Source organism: Drosophila obscura, unplaced genomic scaffold (genome assembly GCF_018151105.1).
Source record: "Drosophila obscura isolate BZ-5 IFL unplaced genomic scaffold, ASM1815110v1 contig_73, whole genome shotgun sequence".
Taxonomy (NCBI): domain Eukaryota; kingdom Metazoa; phylum Arthropoda; class Insecta; order Diptera; family Drosophilidae; genus Drosophila; species Drosophila obscura.
In genome coordinates, this window is record NW_024542865.1 from 2,861,747 (window position 1) to 2,885,786 (window position 24,040).

At 40.8% G+C, this 24,040-nt stretch overlaps 1 protein-coding gene across 2 annotated transcripts in view; it reads right to left on the reverse strand.

The window, feature by feature from the left end:
• Nucleotides 1-6,048: 6,048 nt before the first annotated feature.
• Nucleotides 6,049-24,040, reverse strand: part of LOC111065204 (zwei Ig domain protein zig-8) — an 81,175-nt gene continuing 63,183 nt past the window's right edge. The window contains exons 5-8 of one of the 2 annotated variants that reach the window (XM_022353243.2): nucleotides 15,779-15,906; nucleotides 14,931-14,951; nucleotides 14,368-14,536; nucleotides 6,049-8,105 (exon numbers count right to left, since the gene is read on the reverse strand). In XM_022353243.2, coding sequence (XP_022208935.2) covers nucleotides 7,861-8,105; nucleotides 14,368-14,536; nucleotides 14,931-14,951; nucleotides 15,779-15,906 — 563 coding nt within the window. In that variant the 3' untranslated portion in view covers nucleotides 6,049-7,860. The remainder of the gene's footprint in view (nucleotides 8,106-14,367; nucleotides 14,537-14,930; nucleotides 14,952-15,778; nucleotides 15,907-24,040) is intronic. The other variant, XM_022353244.2, reaches the window with a different exon arrangement.

Below are 24,040 nucleotides of genomic sequence, written 5' to 3' on the forward strand. Positions count from 1 at the left end.
AAAAATTAAACGAGCGTAAATAATAAAATAATAATAATAATAATAATAAAAAGCAACGACAAATGGACAATGGAAAAGCAGCATGAAAAGCGGCGATGAAAAGCGGCAAGGGGGAAAATACTTTTGTGGCAGCTGCAAAACTAAAGGGGAGGCCATGCCATGCCATGCCAGAGGCGAAATCAATTTAAGAAGAAAATTTCAATTGTTTGCAGCTTTGTAACAAATTTCAAACACACAAAATATAGAAAAATAAGACAGACTCTGGAACTATTATTTAGCACAGAAAATGGAACAGAATAAGGATGAGCAGCAGCAGCAGCAACACTCATCGGAGGACTTTCAGGATGATCCAGCCCAAGGCGACTGCTCTGCCGCTCCTCGGGAACCTGCGCCGGAGAATCCACAACCAGAGAGCCCCCTGCAGCGGATCTCGGCGATTATGAACCGTTTTCAACAATATTGGGCACACACTCGGGCACAGATCCAACGCATTTTCGATGCCTTCAACGAGAACCAGTTGCGTTTCGAGGCAAATCTCAGGGAGCTGCAGGAACTTCGCGAGCATAATCGCAATGTTCGCAACGCTTACAACTCCCGAAGAATATGAAGGAAGGATGTATGGGGGCGAAGGGGTTAGGGGATAAGCACACACCAAGGACACCCAACACATTCAAACACATCGAAACTAAAATCCAAAGCACTCCATATTCGATATATATATATATATATATACATTCACACTACAAATGATCACTCACATATATTTGATATACAATGTGTGAACAACAAATACAATTTTAATGCTTGTTCACTTAATTAAAAACACTTACACACTTAATAATAATATTTTAAGCATTATTAAATATGTCACTCAAATCCTTTCCACTCGGATCGCCACCAAGGTAATCACTGAATACATGCGTGCCAGAGGACAGACCAAAAGTAGCGCGCTCACTTGCAAGTCTCTAAAAAAAAAACACTCAAAGCTCACACGCCGTGAGAGAGGTGAGGTGGAGAGATCGCGTGTTGTGCAAACGCGTGCACAGGCACTGCACATGGTATTCCGCTTACCGCCAAAGCAGGAATATTCTTGTCTATGTTCTCATCTTTACATATATAAATTCTGGAGTGTATAGCCCCAGCAGTCATTTGCCGTAATTTAAGCGCACGCAACTGTTGCTCTCCGACCCAAACCGAATGTGCAAGCGAAGGTGTTGTTGCTTTTCGCTCTCGAAGCTGAAGTGACTGACAGACAGACGAAGAGAGAGAGCAAGTGCAGGGAGAGAGAGAGAGCAATTGCGGTCGCTGATCTGGCGCAGGTAGGCAGATGCAAAAGTTGATCCATTTATTTACTCTCGCGTTTTTGCTCTCTCTCTTTCTACTGCGGTGCGTGGTGTGGTTCTGGGTGAGAAAGCAGCAACTGAGACTCAGAGGTGTACCGAGTGTCACTTCGGGTATATTCTACGGCTAGTTCGTGAGGGGCTCTAGTAGCCATAGAAACTTTAAGGGGTATATTTTAGTTGGCACTTGTTTGAGGCAGTTAATGTTTCCCATTCTTTCGCTCTTTGGTTGCATTTATTCTTCTTTTGGCTTTGATTCTTCCTGGAATTTTGTCACGAACATTTTGGGAGCTTCGAAAGTTCTTGCGATGCTTTGCTCAATGCGAAGCTTTCATGCCCGCTCCATCCAATCACATAAAATTGGCTTTCGATTCAATCATGGCATTATCCCATGTCCTCTCTGTACGGCATACATTGTTTCGACGGAGCGACGTTAAGGTCCTTAATGAAAACTGTCAGACAATGCTGCCAAAACGATTTCAATCGCATCAGTGCCCCCCTCCTGCTCCTGCTTCTGCTCCATCTCCTGCACACATGCCCTATCATTGATCAGGGGATATTATTATTAATATTTCATATAGGGATGGTTGGACCAACCCTTTCTGTTCGGTGTCTCATTATAAAAACATTAAATAAAATTGCGATTAAATTCGAAAATAAAAGTGCCAAGAGTTGGGGGGGTGAATGAAGCGGAAGGCACGCGGACGAGTAAGGAAATAACGCTCTCAACTAATTAAGTTAATATGCAGCGAAAGAGAGAGAGTGAGGGCGACAGAGGGAGAGCATCAGAGAGCGAGAGAGCAGGACAGATATCCGGGCGTTATTTATGGCCATTTTTCCATTCACATCGCTATGGTCCGCCCAACGCTCAAGGCGAGTCTTCCATGGCCCATGTCCCGTGTCCCAACTCCATGTCCACGTCCGCGTCCATGATTCAAAAAGTGTCATGCATTATGTAAATTAATTTACAGAGAGAAACAAGAGAAGAGTCGCAGGGCATGAAAAACCAATAAAATAATTAATAAATGAATAAAAAATAAAAGGAAAAACCCACAGAGTTTCAAGCAGCAAAAAAAAAACAACTGCGAAAAACACGACAAAAAAAGGGGGAAAAAAAGGTGGAGAGAACTATTAAGTAAAGCGATTCGATCATGAGATACTCTGCACGCTCTGGGGCTATATATGATATGGGAGATTGGGTGGACGAACACCACAAAAAATAAAGTTTACGAACTAACGTTTTAAATTTTTAATACTAAAGATAATACAGTTTAAGTTAAGGAAAAAAATAAATTGTATTACACAAAAACTGTTTTGATTCGTTCAGACCTCCAAGAACATGTTTTTGTATTTAATATACATATATATATATATTACCTACATATTTGTATACACTCCCTATTCTACATGCGATAATAGGGCATCAAAAAAGGGGGGCTGCTGCAGTGCGTTCGATGCTGACAATGCAAAATGCAATCAAATAAAATATTCAATGAAAACCAAAGAGAGAGAGAGAAGGAGAGATGCACCACGGACCACAGAGACAGAAAATAGCGAGAGAAAGATAGAGATGCAAAGAAGGAAACAGTGAAAAAGAGAGAGGGAGAGAGATACATACATTTACAAAGAGACAACGTTTCGTTCAATTAAAGCCTTCTAGTAAATTAAAAATTAATTACAATAAATCAAGAATGAATGTGGACAATGAACCATCGAATGGACAATAAAATCAATCGATCAAATTGGCCACACAATCAACGTGGAACGAAGTGAAAGTATATCTATGGAAAACTATCGCTCCAAAGACTACAAATCTTTTAGATTATTCTTTTGAATGGGTTCCTTGGCCATGCCTTAGATCTAACCCAAACTTGGACTTTGAATCTGCTTGTTCCTGAAACTATCCAAAAAAATCACTCAATAAATTTTTTGGTTTGCTAAAGTTCTTGATGAAAAACTCCAGATGAATTTTCTACGAACTCTTTTCTTGCTATTTTTGGAGGTACATATATGTATGTGCAATACTTTATATTATTTATTATTTTTCATCTTCCTCTATTTTTTATCAAAATGATTTATCGTTGGTTCTGCCCAATTTAAAACTTTCTGTTGCATTTTTCTTGTAAATTCATTACCTTTTGGCTTGTTTTTGACTCGTTAAATTTTTGAGCTGTTGCTTGGCATTTACAGATTATTTTCTTTGCTTCTACAAGCGATAATTTTCCAATCGATTCTGGAGATGCCAAAAGCATTCTTTATCCTTGCTTTCGCTTAAAATTTCCATTGAAATGGAAGCTTTGGTTTGCCCTGAAGCACTTACCTCTTTTGCTCTCTCCAATTCTCATTTCATGCAACCCTGTTCATACCCTTTCCGTATCCACACCTTTAATCGATTTCTTCATTAATTTGAGCACCTGAAAAGTAATTTAAGTGCCTTAATGACAATTTTCTTGTGGAAAAAACCACTTGTGCCTCAGCCTTCGGCGCCTCTTAATTATTTCTGTGGCCAGCGATTGAATTAAGGCAGTCATCCATTCACAGAGGAAGGACCTCTCTGGTAGTTGTATCTAGAGGATGGAATGTGCTTCCATCCAGCCATAGGATGACGAAGTAAATGTATGCTTCAAGTAAAATGTCCTCCATCTCAGGGGAATGCACCATCTGGAAAAACCCCCTCCATTCGAATGTGAAAATCAAAAGCCTTTTTATGTTTATTTTTTTTGCTTCTTATACAGTTTTTTTTTATTGAATTCATAGTTTTTCGGAATTGCATGCCTCTTTTCGGTATTCGGTTTGATCGGTATATGGATTATGTATCTGTATCTGTATCTCTGTCTTGTCTGTATCCCTGGTGTATCTCTGGTGTATCTGTGTGTGTTTTCTGTGTGTGTTTATCCTTTCCGTTTCGATTATTGATTTCATGTCAAAAACCTCATGCAATCGCGTAGTATTCATGCTCTTTTCTCTTCGCTCACATTTTTATTTGGAATCACTCCTTAGTGGAGGTGTTTTTTGTTCATGCCACAGCTTTCCATTCGAAAGCAAAATCATTGTCAAGCGAAATGATATGGGAAGGTTCCAAATGGGAAACAATCACATGACTTTCAGATGCTCCTTGTAGAAAATCGGATACCATCGATTGGTAGTTAATTTCTGGTAGTTTTTTATTTAAGATCCATAATATTTGACGATTTTTTTTATACCAAATATTTGTGGATTCTTTAAATAATATATAGAAATGTGTGAACAATAAAACATTTGTTTTATTGATATTATAAATGTATTTCATACCTAAACATTAAGAATCATCCGAAACGAATGTAGCATTTCGCTTATGGGTACATTTTAAAAGCAAAACAATGTTCGCCTATCGCTGGCTGCTGTGACATTAAGATGTTGTTGTTGTTGTTGGTGTTGTTTCTGTTGTGTGCTGCGAACGAGCATGCATCATATTATATATGGATTCTGTATATCTGATCTTTTTCTGATTTTACTGTATAAGTATTTCTGTATTTTTTATTTTTTTTATTTATGAATCGTAATATTTTTGAAAGTGTTCCATTTTTTTTTTTTATCGCTTTGGAGGCAACACACACATATACCATAGATATTTTGTTCGGGGCATTTTATTTTTGTATGGTTTTTCTTTTTTATATTTAATTCACATTTAAAATTTTTTTTTTTTGTATTTTTATTTTTGGTATTTGCAATTTGTCGGCCTTAAAATTCTGTATTTTAACACATTTATGTCATTAAAAATTGTATTTTCTCTTTTTCTTTTGTGTTCTTTTTTTTTGTTGTTGTTGTTGCGATTTCTGTCCTTAATTAACTCATTTTTGAGGGTAGGCTGGCGGGGGGTAAAACCATATAATAACAATAAAATTAATATACAGACATATCGAATCGAACATAAATTCCTTTCGGGGGTTCAACACATTTTTAATTATCGCTTATCGTTTAATGGTATCATTATCATCATTTTATAATGATACGCTCGCTCGCTCGCTTTTTTTTGTTGTTTGTTTTGTTTTGTTTATTCGTAGTTTTGCAACATGGACTTTATTTCTTGTTTGTTTTCACCCTTATTTTATACATACATATACATACATACATATATAGAAATTGGTTGTAGCTTTTTTTTTATATTTTGGTTTTTGAATTACATTCAGTTTTTTTTTTCCTCCATTATGCTTCTGTTTCTGTTCTGCTCTGCTGCTTAGGGCTCTCTAGTGCAATGCGATTAGATGATGGACAAGTAGATCAAATAGCATATAGTATATACTCCAACGACTCCTCTTTACCCTTTCTTTTTTTCTACCTATTCTACCTCAAGGAATCTGCTCTGCAATTGACTACTGATATAATGGGATATGGCAGTGCCATGCCTCCATCATCAAGTAGCCCAAAAGACTTTCCTTCTCCTTCTCCTTCTCTTCCTCTAGATCACTTTTCTACCATTCTTTTACGCACATATTGCAGAACCGGCTGAGGGGCAATATTTTTGGTTTTCGTGGGGTGGGGAGGGATGTGGGGATTTTTTAGGGTAGATTTCCCATCCATAATCTTATCTTGAGGGGAAATTTTCCAAAGTATTCACCAGAATATCTTTGCATATCGCTGAAATTTCTCTTAGTCTTTTTTTGTTTTTTGCTTGGGTTTAATTTTTCTTTTGTTTTGTTTTGTTTGCTTGTATTTGTTTTTTGGTCTTTTGGTTTTTCGTTTTTTTGTTTATTTAATAAATTTTTAATTTTCTAAACGTCATCACATTTATAAAATATATTTTGTCTTGGGTTCTTGTCGTGTATCTTGTTACGCTTTTTGCGCTATTTGTTTTTTATATGTAGTTATGCCATATTCCATGTAATTACGCTTTTAGTATGGAGAGTATCTTGTATATGTATCTTTTTTATTTGTTTGTTTTTTTCCTATCTTAAGAGCATGAGAAATGGGTTCACAGAGAGGGGTTGGTCTGGAAAAAGGGGGGGAAATGGAGGATTTCTTTTGTCTGCTTTTGTTTTTTTTGTTTTTGGGCTGGATCAAGAGGGGAATGGAGGGTTAGACCCTGTCTTCTTTTGTGTGGGGTGGGATCGCGGATTCTTTCTTTCATTCTAAACTTATTCTTCTTTTAGCTTGGCTTAGAGATAGAGTATCTATGTGTGTATCTGTGTGAGTGCGCTGTCTGTGTGTGAAGAAGGGCGAAGTATATATAGAGAGAGAGAGAGAGATAGAGATAGCTATAGAGAGAGATAGATAGAGAGAGAGAGTTTCAATAGCAATATGCCTTTTTTAATCGGATAGTTATGTACTTGTATCTGTATCTGTAGCTTTTCTCTATATATATGTATCTTTTATATCGGTTTTCACACATACAACAACAATTTCTATAGATAGAGACAGAAAGAGAGAGATACGGATTATTATTCTGATCAGATCTGATGAGATATGAAAAAAAAAATACAATTATGCTAAGTTTTTCTGTTTTTTTTTTTTAATCTTTCTTACTTACATTACTAGATAATCCTCCTGTATCCCGCACCTATGTATCTTTCTGTATTTTCTGCTACTTCTTTGTCTGCTCCTTCGCTCTGCATCTTTCGTTTCTTTTTTTGTTTCTCTTAGATTTTACTATAGTCTTGAACTTAAGCCTAAAAAAAAAATCCTTTTTACTGCCTCAAATTTCGAGGGATCTTTTATGCTTTTTATCTTTTTTTGTCTATATGTATCTGTATCTGTTTCGGTTTCGGCTTCGGTTCTTGCACGCATATATGTATGTAGGTATGTAATATTTACGAGTATGTATTTATCTTTAGACACCTATAGCTTATAGAATCGAATGGATCCATTTCAAAACGGGGGCAATCTGAATCCATTATGCAATGCAATATCTGTATCCCCACTTGTATCTGTATCTTTGTTTTTTTTTTTTTTTTTTCTTTATTTGTTGATCTGCTGGCAATCTGTCATCCGATGCCTTATTTACAATGGATTTCTCTGTATGTATTTATGTATTTTATGGTTTTGTCGCAAGTACATGTTGCATGAAGAAAATCGTTCGTTCGTTTTTTTTCATTCTTTTTTTTCTTTTTGTTTTTTTTTTGCTCTTTGTTTTTCCCTTTTGTTACAGTTCCAGTTTTCCCCCAAAATGACTTTATCTAACGACTACTTAATTTAGTGATAAAAAGGATGTACTCACGCATGCCCCGTCCCCCTCTGCATTCCACTCATAGAGCGAATAATGAGAGACCACATCGATGGGAGGTGTTGGGGGCACAAAAGGAGAAACGAAACGATTTGGACAACGCAAAACCAAGGCGGTGGCTGGAAGGATCCTGGAACTGGAACGGAAAACCAGAGAGCAGCATCAACCCTGCCACCCCCCCGCCCTCCTGCGCCGCACTCTCTCTCTCTCTCTGTCGCTGTAGCTTGCTCATGGAATTTTTGTTTTTTTTTAGTATTTTATTCCAGTTGGCATTTCGATGGCATTTCCGTCTCCGGCTCCGGTTACGCGGGGGCCGTCTAGTCATGTGCCTGGCACCAATGAATTCCTCTCCAACCGCTCTCCACCGTTGATGCCCTTCTGTTGTCCATTGTTGTTGTTGTTTCCGCCTCGTCGTTGTTGTGTCGTCATCTTGGGTAGGGTTGGGCTGCAGCAGGCAGAGGCATGCAACAGGATCAGAGTGCTGCAGATAAGCATCAACATTGAGATCAAAGCCGGTGGCTGGAGTGGCGCCGAGTTTCCGTGATGCATGGCCGCCGGATGTTCACCTGCAAAGTAATATCGAAACGTGAATCACAACCAGGGGCCATTCGGATCGAAGGCATCACACACACACAGCAAAAATGCAAGCAGGGGGATGCAAAAAAAACACACACACGCACACACACAGACAGACGGTGTGGGGTTCCTGCGAGAGATTCTGCAGCGAAACTGCACTCAAAATGGGCTTTACGCGGTGGTTTCCATTCCATATCGAAACTCAAATAATGACTTTGCTCTTGGGTGCATTGCCGCTGCAGAGCTCTCTCTCTCTTTTGGTATTCATTCGGCTTGAGCCGAATTCCAGAACCCCATACCAAAAAAAAAAAAACGAAATATAAATAGAATAAATAAAACACATTTAATAGGCAGAACTGTCGTCACAATCCCCCACACACGTTCTGACAGTCCAGAGTGTGTTCTGATTGTGCTGGGGAAATGGCATTTGGGACGATGATGCATGAATGACCTTTGAAAAGAACACACACAGATTATTGATTCGGTTAGCGCACCGATTTGCATCATATGTTCAAAGACGATTCATAACCATCGCTAATAAATATGAATAATCAGTTGGTAAACATATAAAATAGGCATTTAATATTTAGAAATATTTTACTGCTCATTTTTACTGTGGCAAAGGTATCGAATTTCCATTTTCCAATTTATGTTTCAAGATCTCAAGATTCATATTCATGCAGACAGTTTTGCTCTGGTTAAAATCGATTGCAATCCGATTTTTAATTTGAATCCATAACCGATTCATAAACTAAAAATATATTTACATACATATATTTAATATATTAATGTAGCCAATTGTTGGGTGATTTCTTTTGCCGATTTTCTTATCCGATTTTCATGAGTGATTTATGTGCAAATTTGTTTAGCTCAATGCCCCACATATTTGATCAAGTATTTCCCCCCATTAATAACTATTTTGGTGCAGTCTTTCTATGCATACAGCCCCAGCTATGGCGTGACCAAAATGTGATGAAAAATAAGTTAATTTGAAAGCTGCAGCACTTTGCATGCCAAAGGAGGGCGGGTAGCTTGCATACAAGGATGTATCTGTATCTCTGCATCCCTGACTGCCGCTGCCGCTGCTTCTCCTCCTGCTGCTGCTGCTGGCACTGCTTCTGGCGATGGCTGGCAAATCCAGAAGCTTTATTGCCTATTAACTTAATTGCCGGCAATAAAAACGCCAAGCTACTGACTAAAAAAGAAAAACAAACAAGAACAACAACAAAAAAAAAACAACACAGAAAAGATGAAACACAGACAGGCAGCAACAAACAAGAGCGAAAAGTGCAGTCGGGCAATGCGAATATGGGATACCCTTTTTGGGTGTGCAGGCCATCTGTTGCATTCGCTGTGCTCTCTCTCCTTAATTACAGGGTATGCCAGCTGCTGTCCAACTTCTTCGTGGAGACAACACTGAATTGGATATGGAGCCAGGGGCCAGGAGCCAGGGGCCATGGCTGCCTTGAGTGGCATCTTGTGGGGTGGTGGGTAGACGGTGGCACATGGAGCACACAGATGGCAGATACGGGGGACCCATAAATTTTGGCATGAAATGCGCTCGCGGAGAGTCTGCCTGTCTTCTGTCTTCTGTCTGTGTTTCGGTGCGACGCGGCGACTGCTGCTTCAATTATCATGCATCGTTCGTCCTTTACGAGTTCGTTGATGCCGCATCATGAGCTGTTACTTAAGTGTCTCTCTCTCTCTCTCTCTCTCTCTGGCACTCTCTGTATCTCTCGCTCTCTTTTTTTGCTTTGAACTGAATGCAGATTTCCCAAACCATTTTCCATCAAGCTCTTTGGCTGCTAAGCATTTTGAAAAGTTTTCCATGCCGAATGCTAAACGACAATGGGCCAATAACCAGACGGAGCAGCAACGTTTCATCCTGCCAAGCGTCCACTAATTACGAACGATATAAAGGAGAGAGAGTGGAAAGGAACGCACGAACGTCTGGTCTGGTGCTCAGTTAATACGGCTTGACATAATTAAGCATCCGACGATGCCTCAGAGAAGAAGGCCTGTCGTCGCCGTAGAACGAGAAAAGGAGGAGAGACACAATGAATCGTTCGTCCACTTATGACAGTAATGGAGGAGTAGTAGAGCGAGTGGAAGTGGAAGCAGAAGTGGGAGTGGGAGTGGGCCGGAAGGGAGGGCAGACTCTTCATCTCTTTGGTGGGCGCAGATAAAAGCGTCATAGAAACTACACTTAATTGGATTGGGGTTTCGTATGGATTGTGTGTGGTCGAGTGGGCGGCCGCTTGCAGGACACCAGAAGCAGTTCAATTAACGAAAATGACTTTGATGTCAGTCGACTTTTGTGCGTCTAGGTGTAATGATCGCCCCGAAAAAAGGACAACCAACGGCAGTAAGCGGCTTTTGTTTTTGGCTTTGATGCTGCAAGAAGCGGCAGACAATATCAATAATGCAATAACTAAGCTACATACATATGTATGTACGAGTATTTATATAATGGCGCTCAAGGCGACAGAAGACCGAAGACAAACCAAAGCTTAAGGACATGCGAGTGAACTCTGATTTGAAAGGAGAGAAAAGCAAAGGGAAAACCAGCAGACAAAAGGGAATCAGTGAGGGAATGAATGAGTGAATGAAGCCACGCAACTGAGTGGAGAAACTATAGAAAATAGATATATTCTATATATTTTGGAAACGCTGATTTATTAACTGAAAGTGGGGAAACTTTTTCAAGGGTATTCCTGCTGAATAAAATCTTAAAATTGGAAAAACAGTGAACAGAGGAACAGGGGCTTTGCTTCCACAATTGGAAGCAAGTTTGAAAGAAAAATTACATATGGTCACCCTTGCCAGAAAATACTAAAAATGTCAGAAAAATACTAAAAGCTACTGGCAGTGTAGTTCTGACATAAAAAATATATAAATAAATAAATAATATAAATAAAAAATAAATATAATATAAATACATAAAACATGACATCAAAAATATATAAATAAATAAATAATATAAATAAAAAATAAATAAAATAAATTTTTGTATATATGTATGTATGTACATATATTAAGAAATACACCAGAAAATTACCTGATCTTGAAATATTAACAGCAAAAAAAAAACAAAATAAATATACCAACAAAAAATCACTTCCATCTCGCATCAAAAAACGAAAAAGTCTCAGATAGGATCAAGTCTAAATTTGGCTGCATTTCTATGCCAACTAGTATCTGTGCATCTGAGAGATACTTGTGAATAAATAAACATTTGCCATATGTACAATAGATGGCAGTGCAGATACACTACCCTCTCCGTATCGGACCTCATGGCTGGCGCTTGGCGCTGCCTTCTCTGCGGTCGCAAGTACTTTCCCCGTTTGCTCTGCACCCCCAAAAAAAAAAACACTCATTTACCTTCTTAGTTATGCTTCGATGCTCAAAGTGGAATGCTGCAAACGGATGGGAAGTCTTCCTTATTTCGTGGCGGGGAGGGGTGGGAAGGGCCACGACTGATCTCTCTATTTTGCTGGCATTTGGATGGCTTTTGTGTCGATTTCAATTTGGCTTTCTGCTGCGTGGGTTCGGTGGGGGTTCGGGTAGTCAGATACTTTTATTAAATAAACTACTTGGAAATGTGGTGGAAAGCGTCCCGCTGGCCTGCCACCCTGCTACCCCATCAATCTCCATGTCCCATGGCGCTGTGTGGCACTGGCCCTGTGGCAACGTTGGGGGGGCGCAAACAACTTGTGTTAATTACTTAAGTTTCAGCAGTTGTTCCACTTAACAAGTTGCTTGCTACCACTGCGTGGTAGTGCTACTGCTGCTGCCACTGCTACTCCTGCCACTGCTGCCACTGCTGCCACTTCTCCTGCTGTTCGTTACTCCTGCCTCCTGCTTCTGGCCCTTTTTGCCAGAGTGTCAGCTGCTGTTGCTGTTGCTGTTATTTTTAGTCTAATTCCAGGGGCATATTTGTTGTAGCGTGCCGCTTACACGCCAAAGTCATTTGCGCTCAAGTTGTTAAACTTTTTGCTTTGTAAGCGCTTTTTTCCGGCCTCAGCGGAAGCCGGAAGGCGGATGGGCGCCTGAAACCCGGCTAAGTAGATGGAATGATGGGGCGTTGGGGGCGGTGGGGGTAGTCGATTCGAGTCCAAAAACCATCCAAAGCTCAGCACACAGTGGCTGCGGCGTCTGTGGCATAAACGAGTCAAAACTTGCGCAAATGTTGATGCTCCAACTTTTTCCTCAACTAATTTTCTTTGACTTTTCCATGTGTGTTTGTGTGTGTGCATACATATCTATGAATTTGTGTGTGGCTCTGCTTCTTGGTATATTGGCTAATACTTGGGCTACAAATTGAGGAGCTACAAGGCGCTGGATTCCCCCAAAGAACATTAAACAAAAATATTTCATAACGTTGGTTTTCTTGTTCAAAATTTAAGAGGAAAATCTGTTTGTGGGAAAATATAGAATATATAAATATATAAAAATATAAAAATATAAATATAAAAAAAAATATATATATATAGATGTACCAAAAGTCCATTCCTAGTCTTAGTACCGAATTAAATTAAATATGTTTTGCAATCAAAATATTTATCGGATAAGAAGCGCTTCAATACAATGCCTATGAAACGGGCTTAAATGAGATTACATTTTTTTAATTAATAAAAAAGAATATATTTCTTAAACACTAAATAATACACCTGCGAATCGGTTATGTTTATTTAAACATTGAATACTTTTGTTGCGTAAGGAGAGCCAATTGTTGTACCAATTTTTTGAAACACACAGAATTTTGTATCAATTTTTGTTAAGCACTAGAATTAAGTCAAAATACGTATACGATCTTAAAGCTACAAATTTAACTAATTACAGTTTTACAACAACAGCAAAATCCAAAAAAAAAAAAGATTTAACAAAATATTGTTGGTGGAAGTTTTTTCGTATGCCAATCAACTTCTGCCATTTTAGATAATGTCCAACCAAAAACAAGAATACCAATTGTGTAGCTCAATCATTTCCGAAATTTCGACAACAGGACATTATCTATTTTTTTGTGTATGTACGATTTAGGGACATTTTGTCAGAATGGGGTTTCCAATTTAAGCAAAAACCCATGACTTTTTCTTTGTTTTGCCCTAAAACTTGTTGACAACAAAAAAAAACACAAAAACCCATTTATGTGTATATAGAAGACATTTATGAAGATGAAACGAGCGAATGTGGAGAATGTTTTTTGTTTGTTTTGAATGGTTTAAACGTTTTTTTTTTAATATACATACCGTCGCACCCAGATCGTGCTGAATCACCACCAAAGCTTATAAACTCCTCTGGAAAGTCAGACCAAACTACATATTGTGTTTAGAAAAATGAGTCTCGTCTCTCTCTCTCACTGCATTCAGAAATCTCTGCCAATATTTCTCAGAAATCTCACAACAAGCAGTATTCAAAAATAAAAACCATATAAACCCGCCAGAAATTACAATAAAAAAAATACCAGAAAGTACTAAATATGTATGTACGTTACAATACATGCAGTATCTCTTGCTGGTATTTTCCACAATTTTTAGAAGTATTTAGTAGTATTTTATAGAATTTAATTTTCGTATTTTTCTAGCATTTTTGTACTCTGAAAACTCTGAAAACATTTTCAAAAACAAATTTAATCCATATATAAATTCTCATTCCAGTATATTTGGTATTTTCTAGAATTTTTTTTTTTTTAACACACTCGAAGCGGAAACTGCATTTCCACTGCGGTCCAGCGCTCAAAAGTTATACACCTAATTGTTGGTCGAGTCGTTTGCCCCCAGGGATTGCTCTCTGCCCCCTAGTAATGTCTCCACCAATCTCTCGCTCTCTTGCTCTCTATGTTTAATGGCGTCTCCCCGCAGCGTAGGAAGTGTAGGAAAAAGTTGTCGTCAATCACCGGAGGAAACGCTCCGCTCCGCTCTGCACTGCTCCGCTCTGCACTGCTCCACTCTGCTCTGCTCGTCTGTCAAATAAAGCCGAAGCCAAAGCTTAGTTGACTTTTGGGCGCCCGCACATTTGTCTTGCTGAAAACACCCGCCCCTGCCCACCCAGGCCCAAAAAAGGGAACCCCATAGCCCAGGATCTTCCTCATTCGGACATACACCATACACTCGTTTCGACCAAACCAAAGCAAATAAATAAAAAAAAAAAAAGAGAAGAAAAGGTACATACATAGGGCGCTCTTTTGCATTGTAGGACAGGACACACGCAGCGCTCCTCGGACACTGTGTGTCTGTCTGGCTCTCTACTTACCATCAACGATATGGACGCGGACCGATGTGGGATTGGCATTCGAGGGGGCGCATGTGTAGAGGCCCTCATCCTCCTGTATGGCCTTCTGGACAAGGAGACGGCTGGTGGTCAGTACACCTTTCTCGGTGACTAATGATATGCCGCCGCGAGGTGAATCGAAATTTATGACCTGAAATGAATAACACCCGAAACAGGAGAGAAAAAAAAAAAAAAAATAAAAAAAAAATAACAGAGCTTAGTACCACACACACACAAGTTTCAGGAGCTGCCTGCCGCCTGCTGCTGCTGCTGCCACTGGCACTGCTGCTGCTCTACGAAATTTTCTACAGTTTTTGGGGTTTTGCTGGGAGCGAGGGATGGTGGGGTGAGGGGTAGGGACCGTGACCGGCACCAGGACGGGGACCGAGTCTGTGGCTCTCCAGAGCTCATGTTATTTAAATTTTTATTAATGACAGTCGTTTAAGTCTCAAAAGAGCAGCCAGGATGCAGGATTTACAACAGCAAAACAGGAAATCATAAAGAAAAATGTAAAAGCTTCACCGATGCGTTGGTGGATATTGTACCTTATTGTATCTAGGATCATTCTGTAATGGAAATTTAAAAGTTAAAAATCGAAATTCAAGAGTTAGAAAGTCTTGAAAAATGCACACTTTTAAGGGCTTTAATATGTGTTGTGTGTTCTTTTTTTCTTTTTCTATTTTTTTGTAGATTTCTTCGAAGCTTTTGAGGTACTTAAGTGCATTTTTGTTGTTTTGTTGTTGTTGTTGTTGTAGAAAGATGGACGAAGAATTTAAGATGGCTTAGAGTGGCAAGCTATGACCTAAAGCTGTGACTTATTTTTTCGCTATGATTTTGGGCTTAGGAGTCTAACTTTTTATTTGTCGGGTTCAGTGATTTTTGTTGGTATATTTATAGAATTTTATCGGCTATGGAAAATCTCTCTATATATTTATTTCCTATATATTTTTGTATATCCGCGGTATTTTATACACTGCCTACCCGCCTAAAAAATATCAAAAATACTTTTAAGAATTTAAAGAAATCTTTGACAATGTTTGTTGTTGATTCGTTGAGTCCCTTGACTGTTGGAGTGTGTTCTTTGGTTTTCGGGGCAAAGGAAATAAATATTACCGCCGTGAACTAATAATCGTAAAAAGTGTAAGTTGTCTCTGGCAGGGCCGGAGTGGCGGAGTGAGACAGGCGGACCCTTGTCAAACATAATTATTGATGCTGCTCTTATCCCTCGCTCTCTTTTTACTGTCATATATATATACATATATCGTATATGTATAAATCCCCCATATACACGTGCACCTGTCATGTGGTGCTTTTTTTTTTTATGCGGGCATTTTTTTTTCTTTTTCTGTTTTAGTTGCGGGTTTGTTGGTGGGGGGCGGGCGGGCACACTCACCTCGCGATTGTGGGACCAGGAGACGGTTGGCGGCGGTTCCGGTGCAAATTTCACAATGCAGGTTAAATTGATGGTGGATCCTTTGTTGATGTGCAGGTCGGGGCCGCCAATGACCTCGGTGATGGGTTCTGCACGAAAAGACACAAAGAGTGACAGAGAGAGACAGAGAGAGAGGAAAATAGAGGTTTAAAAATCCATTGCATAAGAACAGAAAATGGGGCATAAAACATTTTTGAAAGCTCATTTCGGTTCAAAAACTCGAAACAACAATAAAAGTAAAACCCAAGAGGGGCCCAAAGGTCTTTGCGTTCAGTGGGTCGACCCTGGAGATACCCAGCCTGAAAACTTACGGAAGATACTGGCTGGTTTGTAGGGTATCCGATTTGGTCTTAAATTTTGGAGAACATGTAAATTATGCTAGATAAATACCTCAAGAAAAAATAGAAAAAATAACCACAAATTATCATACAAATAATTCCAGCTCTTGGGTCATGTGTTGGTATGGAAAATAATATTTAAACGATTTAAATATAGCCCCAAAATGCACACAGAATTACAGGGCATAGCACACACACATATAAATGTCTGTCTCTATGGAGAATTGCGATCGGGAAATGGAGGAGGACTGGTGGGACACTCGAAATCGTCCTCATTTCTGGTTTGTTGTTGTTGTTGTTTTGAGCCTCTCTCTCTCTCTCTCTCTCTCTCTCTGTTTAAGAAAAGTTTATCTACCGTTGCGTTAAATTGTTTTCTTTCCTGCTGCGTAACCAGGGCTCGTATCTTAGGGGGAAAAAACCCCCTTGGTATATCTCTTGCAGCCCCAATTCCACAATGAATATATATATGTGTGTGTGTATTTGACATTTACACGTTTGTTTACTCTCTTTATTCATCGCAAAACAATTTCTGACTTTTGGAAGGAGCAAAACCAAGCGAAAAACGAAGGCTAAAAATACACACAGCAAAAATAGCAAATAAAAAAGTGAACCAGAATAAATGCAAAGTGACAGTAGAATTAGCAGGGGGAGAACTATAGAAAAATATATAGAGATACACGAGAAAGACGCCGGGGAAGAGAGATTGTGGTGGGGGGGAGGCAGTGATACAGATTCAGCAGCAAATTGTGTCATTAGTTCAAGGACATTGATTGAAATCTCTGTAAATAAAAATTGGCGAAAATTCTACGTAGCATTTTGCACCGCGAAATTCCACGAAGACTTTGATACACTTTTAGCTCTAAAAATACTACAAAAATTCACCAAATTGAATGCAGCTCAGCAAAAAAGGGGAGCCAAAAGTTAAATTTATTTTATTTATTCTCCAACGGAATTTGCAAAAATCTTTAGCTGGCTAAAAAATGGATTTTATTAATTTAACAATTACAAATAAAATACCGTTTATAAAGTATTTTCTAATATTTTTATGTTCTTTTTTTTCGCATTATCTGCGGTTGGTTTTAGCTATGAAAAATCTTGCCTAATGCCATGAATAATATATAAGCACATACAAAATCTATATCTTTATTCTGTGCCTTATAATAACCATCATACCCCGCTCTGCACTCTCAACCTCTCTCCCTCTCTCTCTCTCTTTTTTATTCTCACTCTGCAGAGAAATCTCTGTCGCTCGTCTCTGCTAATAAATTGTGGGATTTCTTCTATGTGTTTTGTGTCTGCCAGCAAAATGGCTGCTTTAGCGCTTCCGTTTTCGTCTCTTCCACTCTCCCACTCTCTCTTTATCTGTGAGTGTCTGAAAGTGCAGTTACTGTACTTTCGCTAACGGTAGTGTGTGCTCTCACTCTTACTCTCTCTTTCTGTCCCTGTCTCTGTCTCTGGCTCTAACTCTGGAGGTGGCGCCTCCGCGCCAAAGGTTAGTAAAAGTTATGTACTAGCAAATGGTGGCCCAATTTTCTTATGCAACACACACAGTGGCACGAGTGTATCTCTCGTATCTCGTATCTCCCAATCTCCATTTGAACTTCTTTATGCACAGTCGCTCTAGCCCCCACCACCCCCTACTGTCTGCATACGTGCCCCATTTTGCGGCAGATTTGATCTCTGATGTGAGCATTGCCAGCCGCCGCTTCCACTGTTTGCCAAAGAAATAATCCCCCAAAAGATACTTTTGAGTGAGTAAAAAAATCAGCAAAACTTAAGGGAATTCGTGGAATGGTATGGTATGGAATGGCTGCACGATGTTGCAGCTACATGAAATGGAATGTATCTTCAAACATTTGTATCTGAGAAATAAACGTCAAAGTTTTTCCTTCAATTTTTGTGTGGATTTAATGTGAATTTATTTGTGCTGCTGCTGCTGCTGAATGAACGATGTGTGTGTGTGTGTGTGTGTGTGTGGGTGTATATATCTATGTACGCGTGTATCCATGTATCTTTATGTGTATTTATTGGTGTGACTGCGACTGCTCCTGCTGCCCCTGCCCCTGCTCCTGCTGCTGCCGATCCTCGTGCAGGCATATCAAAGACACCTGCGCCAACAGACGATAGACGACAGTGCCCACCTCCAGCATCTTTTCGGCGCCGCGCTGCAGTCCCGCCAGTGAAACGCCTTCGGGCACATTTTCCGACAGACTTTGCACATGATTCCCCAATGTAGTTTTGCACATGACCAGCATCTGCTCGTAGTTGGCCCGCGTTTTGGCCAATTCGACGGCGATTGACATCTGCATATCTGCTGCATCTGTGTAGTCCAGCTGCACACCCTCCGCACATTTGAGGGCCTTATCTGCCAGTGTCTCGCTCGTGGAAGGCTGCTCCTCCAAAGTCTCGTTCGTGGCAGGATGCTCCTTCAGTGTCTCGTTCGAGGGACGCTCCTGCAACATCTGGTTAGCAGCATTCTCCTCCAGATCCATCTCCTGTGAAGCGCATGTATTTTCAGCCATTTTCCTTACACACAAAAAAGCAATTTCGAAAGCGGAGCGAGAGATCTCTCACTGCTTAAGCGAATATTCAACTGTTTATTTGCTGCCCATAAAATGGAACTGAATATTCTGGGTGGCTTACCCTTTAGTTTTCTCTGACCGAAACCGATTGCTGTGTTTTTCCATTTTGGGTTAAATTTATAAATTGTTTAACACTGCACTCAAGCCAGGATCCAGGATACATAAACCAATAACAATCGATTCACAATTGCTGCTGCTGCTGCTGCTGCTGCTGCCTCCATCATCATCTCTCGATGATTATCAAAATGTGTGCTGCTGTTGCATGCCCCCAAGCACCCCTTGGCCTACGATCTTTTCATGCACCAAAATGCACACATGAGGCAAATATACATACATATGTACACCGATATTCCCCCTGCATTGTGCATTGTGTTGCATCTATAATGCACTTGTGATGATAGATTCCTGGCTTTTGCTGCCCTGCCACATGACCCGCCACTTGCCCCGCCCTGCCCTGCTGCTGCTTTTGCTTTTGCTTTTGCTGTCAATTGCAAGCTGTTTTCCCGGAGTATTGCCAGCCTTTTGTCTCCAAATTTCGATTCTGAAAGTCAATCAATGGACAAAAGTGGATTTCGCATATATATATATATATTATGTATGTATATAGGTACGACATATATAAGCACATTCAACCAATCAACAATCGTATCGCTTCGATGTGTACGTGCCCTTCCATTGTGGCCTGCGCGTGTTGCGCCGCCTTGTTGACTTCTGAGGGACACAATGCCTGCCACCCTCCCCACCATTCAACTCCAATCGACAATTGCCTTCAAATATATTTACCTCGCCTCCCCCCACCCACCCACTCACAGCCAGAAAATTCCCACAATTTTCCCGAGCATCGTTTAGCTTTAATACCCAACGGACTCTCAAAACTATAATTTTTCTTCAAAAAGTTCTTTTGGGGTTTTTCCAGAAGTTTTCCCCTACGTTTTGGCCATAAAATCGCGCCTCGTAGAACAATGGCGGCGACAAGCGGCAACAAATTTTATTACCCCCGCACCCAAAACAAAAAAAAAGAAAGAAAAAAAAAAAACAAACAAAAAGGATCCATGCCCAGGATTCATTCCACCTTCTGCTTGGCTCTGACATTCGGGACAATTCAATTGAAAAAACATAAAGGTTTATGGGCGTGTAAGCCTTTTGCCTTCTTGCCGCCTCGCCTCTCTCTCTCTCTCTCTGCCCAGTAAGTGGGTGATTGTGTGATGTTATAGGGCAGCATTATGTTAACCTTTATGGCGGCAACAGAGGCGTATACATACAGAGCTCGTTAAATTGAAGGAAACTTTTATACTCTACAAAGATTAGGGGATTATAAACACAGAGAGCAAAGCAGTGGAAACTTACATATGTTATGGAAGCATATTCATTGGGAAATTTTCTATGGGAATAAATGCCAAACCCTTAAACAGAGAGAATTAAATACTCCTATACTGGCTATAATGATAGTATATTAATATAATATAATATTTAATATTACTATTTAATATTTAATAATATATGTAGTATTTAATTGTTGAAATTACAGCTTGACTCGTTCCACAGTGCGCAATGCTCTGCCCAAAAAGTCACAAAATAAATGCAGCGCAAGATCTGCTGCTGATAAGCAAGTTACATATGAGAGCGCGCACGCAATTGTTGCTCTCCCACCCAACACGAATGGGCAAGCGCAGCATTTCGCTCCCGAAGCCCAAGAGAGTAACTGATTGCGAGAGCGATAAGTTTGTTGTTGCGGCCGCTGAACGTAGGCAGGTAGAAGACTTTGCTATTCCGCTCTCGTTCTTTCTAAGGCGATGCATGCTCGTGCTGTCGCTTTGCGTGGGGGAGTAGGAAGATAATGAAGTAATGCAAAAACTGAGACGCAGTGCTAGAGCTTGATCGCAGCAACTGCGTATCAAGTGACAATTCGGGTATATTAGGGTGTGTGTTCATGACGGTGGTTCTACCACCACAGACATTGGTAGATCTGCTCAGCTGACTGATATTATTTTACCCTACAGCTACACGAAAAGTATATACCCTTTTGTGGTCTCCTGGGAACGGGGTTACTCATTTAACTTACTCATTTGAGTGATTGGCATAGATGGCGAGTATTCGGCTGTCCGTTTGGCAGAGCCCTGGCCTAGCCATTATTTCATGGATTTTAGAGCGTTTGTACAGATTCTAAAATCTCTGATTTCCCCATCTTCAATGAAGATTCTTTAAGGCTTCACTTTCTACAAGGTATTTCAGCCTACACTTTGCCATGGGTATATTCTTTTGCTGCAGCATTCAAATTTAACCCAAAAAACAAACAAAAAACAGTAGCTGAGCGAGAATGCGAGAGAGAGAAAGAGAGCGGGAGGTGGAGTACGTGTGTGTGTGTGTGTGTCTGGATGTTTTGGGTCCCTCTGCCACCAAAGGGCAGGCAACCTTTTGAGTATCTTTATTTCATGGGTTTGATAGGTTTTATTTGTGTTTTTATTGAAATTTATTGTTTGATTTACACGAGTTTAAGTGACAGCCAACACACACACACACACACACACACATGAGTATTTGTGCGGGCGCGTGGTGGTGGGGGGGACAATATTTTGGGGGGCCATAAATCACATTCGAAAGCCCCGGCATAAAAGTTGCAAATTAGGCTACAAATGTTGACAAGGCGATTAATCAAAGTGCAAGAGGCAGCGTCGCAAATGCAGCAAAACTAATTCGATAGAGACAGAGAGAGACAGTGCGAGAGAGTGAGAAAGTGAGAAAGTGAGAGAGGAGAAGAGACAGAGAGAGATGGATACTGGCACTAGCTGAAAAGGAGTCATGAATCATTCATAAGCACCGTTTATACTCCCCACCCAGAGATTGGAGTCTCTCCTCCAGAAATTACGTTGATTAATGAGTCTCTCACACTCTCACACTCTCTGCTCTCCCTCTCACTCACACTACTCTCACGCTGCTACTCGATTCCCCCATGGCTGGTATCTTTTTGCATTTTGGTCACGCAGACCGCAGCGAGGAATGTCCTTTTGGCCAGGAGATACGATTCCTCCTGCGATTCGTTCAGTAATTGAGTTTGCAAGTGGTAAAAGGAGTGCCTGATGGCAAGCGGTGGGAGATTAAGGGAGTGCAGAGTGAGAAGGGGAAAACTAAAAATCACCAAAAGATAATCCGAATTCCAAATGGCCTCCAAGGAGAAGGAAACCGCCTCATACATGACCGAACGAACTTTTGTCTATGAATCGCATTTCTCTCTCTCTCTCTCTCGCCGTCTATCTTCATCTCCGTTTTGGCCAAATTAAAAGTAAAAAAAAAGGGTCATAAATTCCTCGTGGGATTGTGCCACAGAGTGGGTCATGGGTCATGGGGCATGGGATGGGATACAGGGCCGGCAACTCCTTCTACGATGATTATTTGAATGTGAGAGAGAATCACCGCATGAATGGCATAAATAATAAACCTGCTGCATACAAGCAGGCGCCACACGCATCTGAAAGATACACACGTGCACATAGATACCGCACACACACACACACACACAATGAGAGCGCTTTTGATGATTTTCCATGTGGTGGCTGGTCCGGTCCCTCGTGTCGTATGCGTAATATTTGTTTAATATTAACCCAAACGCATCATCATACACGGCTGCCACAGACACACACACAAGCACTGCCAATGCCACGCCCCAAACGCCCACACATGAGAGAGAGTGAGGGATAGAGGGAGAGTGGGTGAGAGCCTCCCTTTCGCAATGACCCGCAATTTTCCCATGGGACCCGCTTTCGGGGTCGGAGGTTTTTGGCTTTGTTTTTAAAGCCGCTTTTGGTAGCCGAAATCAGGGGATAAACGCGGCGCCAGCAGAGCAGTGGTATGGGGTGGGGAGGTTGAGGGTGGAGGGTGGAGGGGTACAGGGCAGGCCTGAATTTGTGGATCAATAAATTAAATCTCGAACAAAGGAAATCTGTGTTTAAATTTTCAGCCAAAGCGGGCAAAGCCATTGGAAAAGTCAACAGAAAAGTGGGAAAAAAAATCAAATCAAAAATATTTCAAGCAGCAAGCCAAGCCGTGAGATTAATTTTGGTTTTGGGGGCAGCACGGTGACGGTGACGGTGACTTATTTTTGAAGGAGTTGGCAGCGCCAGCAGTAAAATCTGCTGAATATTTAATGCAAGCGCGGCACCATACAATGGATGAGGAGGAGTTGCAGTTGCTGTTGCAATAAATACACAAATAAAACACAGATACGACAAATGCGTACATAGATACACCACACACACACACACACACACACATCGTTCATTGAGCAGCAGAAGTATGCACAAATAAATGCATGTTGAAGCACACAAAAATCAAAGAAAATTTTCAAGTTTATTCCCCCAAATATAAATGCAAATATGACATGCGAAGCGCCCCCGCCCCGCTTTAAGGCGTGGCAGTGGTAACCCCTCCCCAAGTCTTTACACAACCATCCGTTTTCCCATGTCTGAGTATTCATTCAGATATCGTGTCATTCCCCCCAGCCCCAGCCGCAGCCCCAGCACTTTGTGTCCAGGAAATCGACTTGAATTATTTGACTTTCAGCATATCGCCATGTCCTTCACCGAAAACCAATAACCTGGCGATTTCTCAACATGGAAAACACCTCCTGACGCTCGCTTGTTTTCCTAACCTCCCCCCCCCATCAAAAGGGAGCTTCTGCCATCATCGCTTCATCGATATCCTTGCACACACACAAAACACAGAGAGAACTCCTTGCAAATGGCTCCGTTTCGTAGCCATTTGACAAATGCTTAAAACTGACGCATCCTTGGCCTTACTTTCGTCACGAATGCCACACACTTTATTTGCTGGCATTTGGCATATAACAAGGACATGCTTTAGCAGTGGGAGTGGCAGTGGGCGTGGGCGTGGCAGTGGCAGTGGGTGAGTGGTGGGTAGGGCAGGGGCAGGGGCAGGGGCGTAGTAGTTCCTCTCCGCAACCAACCGCAAATGTGTGTTGTGCGTGATTTCCATGCCCACAGCCACGCCCTATTATGCTCGTTTCCACACACCCGCTCGCTCCTATCTCTATAGCCGTGCGCTCCGATCCGTATCCTTATTCCTATTCCCTCATTCTATATCCTCCATGTGCTCCATGTGCCACATCCCTGTTCGCTTTCCCAGCGAAAGGCAAAAGTGTTGAAAGTGGAATTATGTGTGTGTTTGTGTTGACATTATAATAATGGTTTTGGTTTATGTTTATAGTCTGCCGAATCCATTGCCTGCTGCTGCTGCTGCTCGTCGCTGCTCCCTGCAAGTCCTGCCTACCTACAATTCCTAGTTCCATT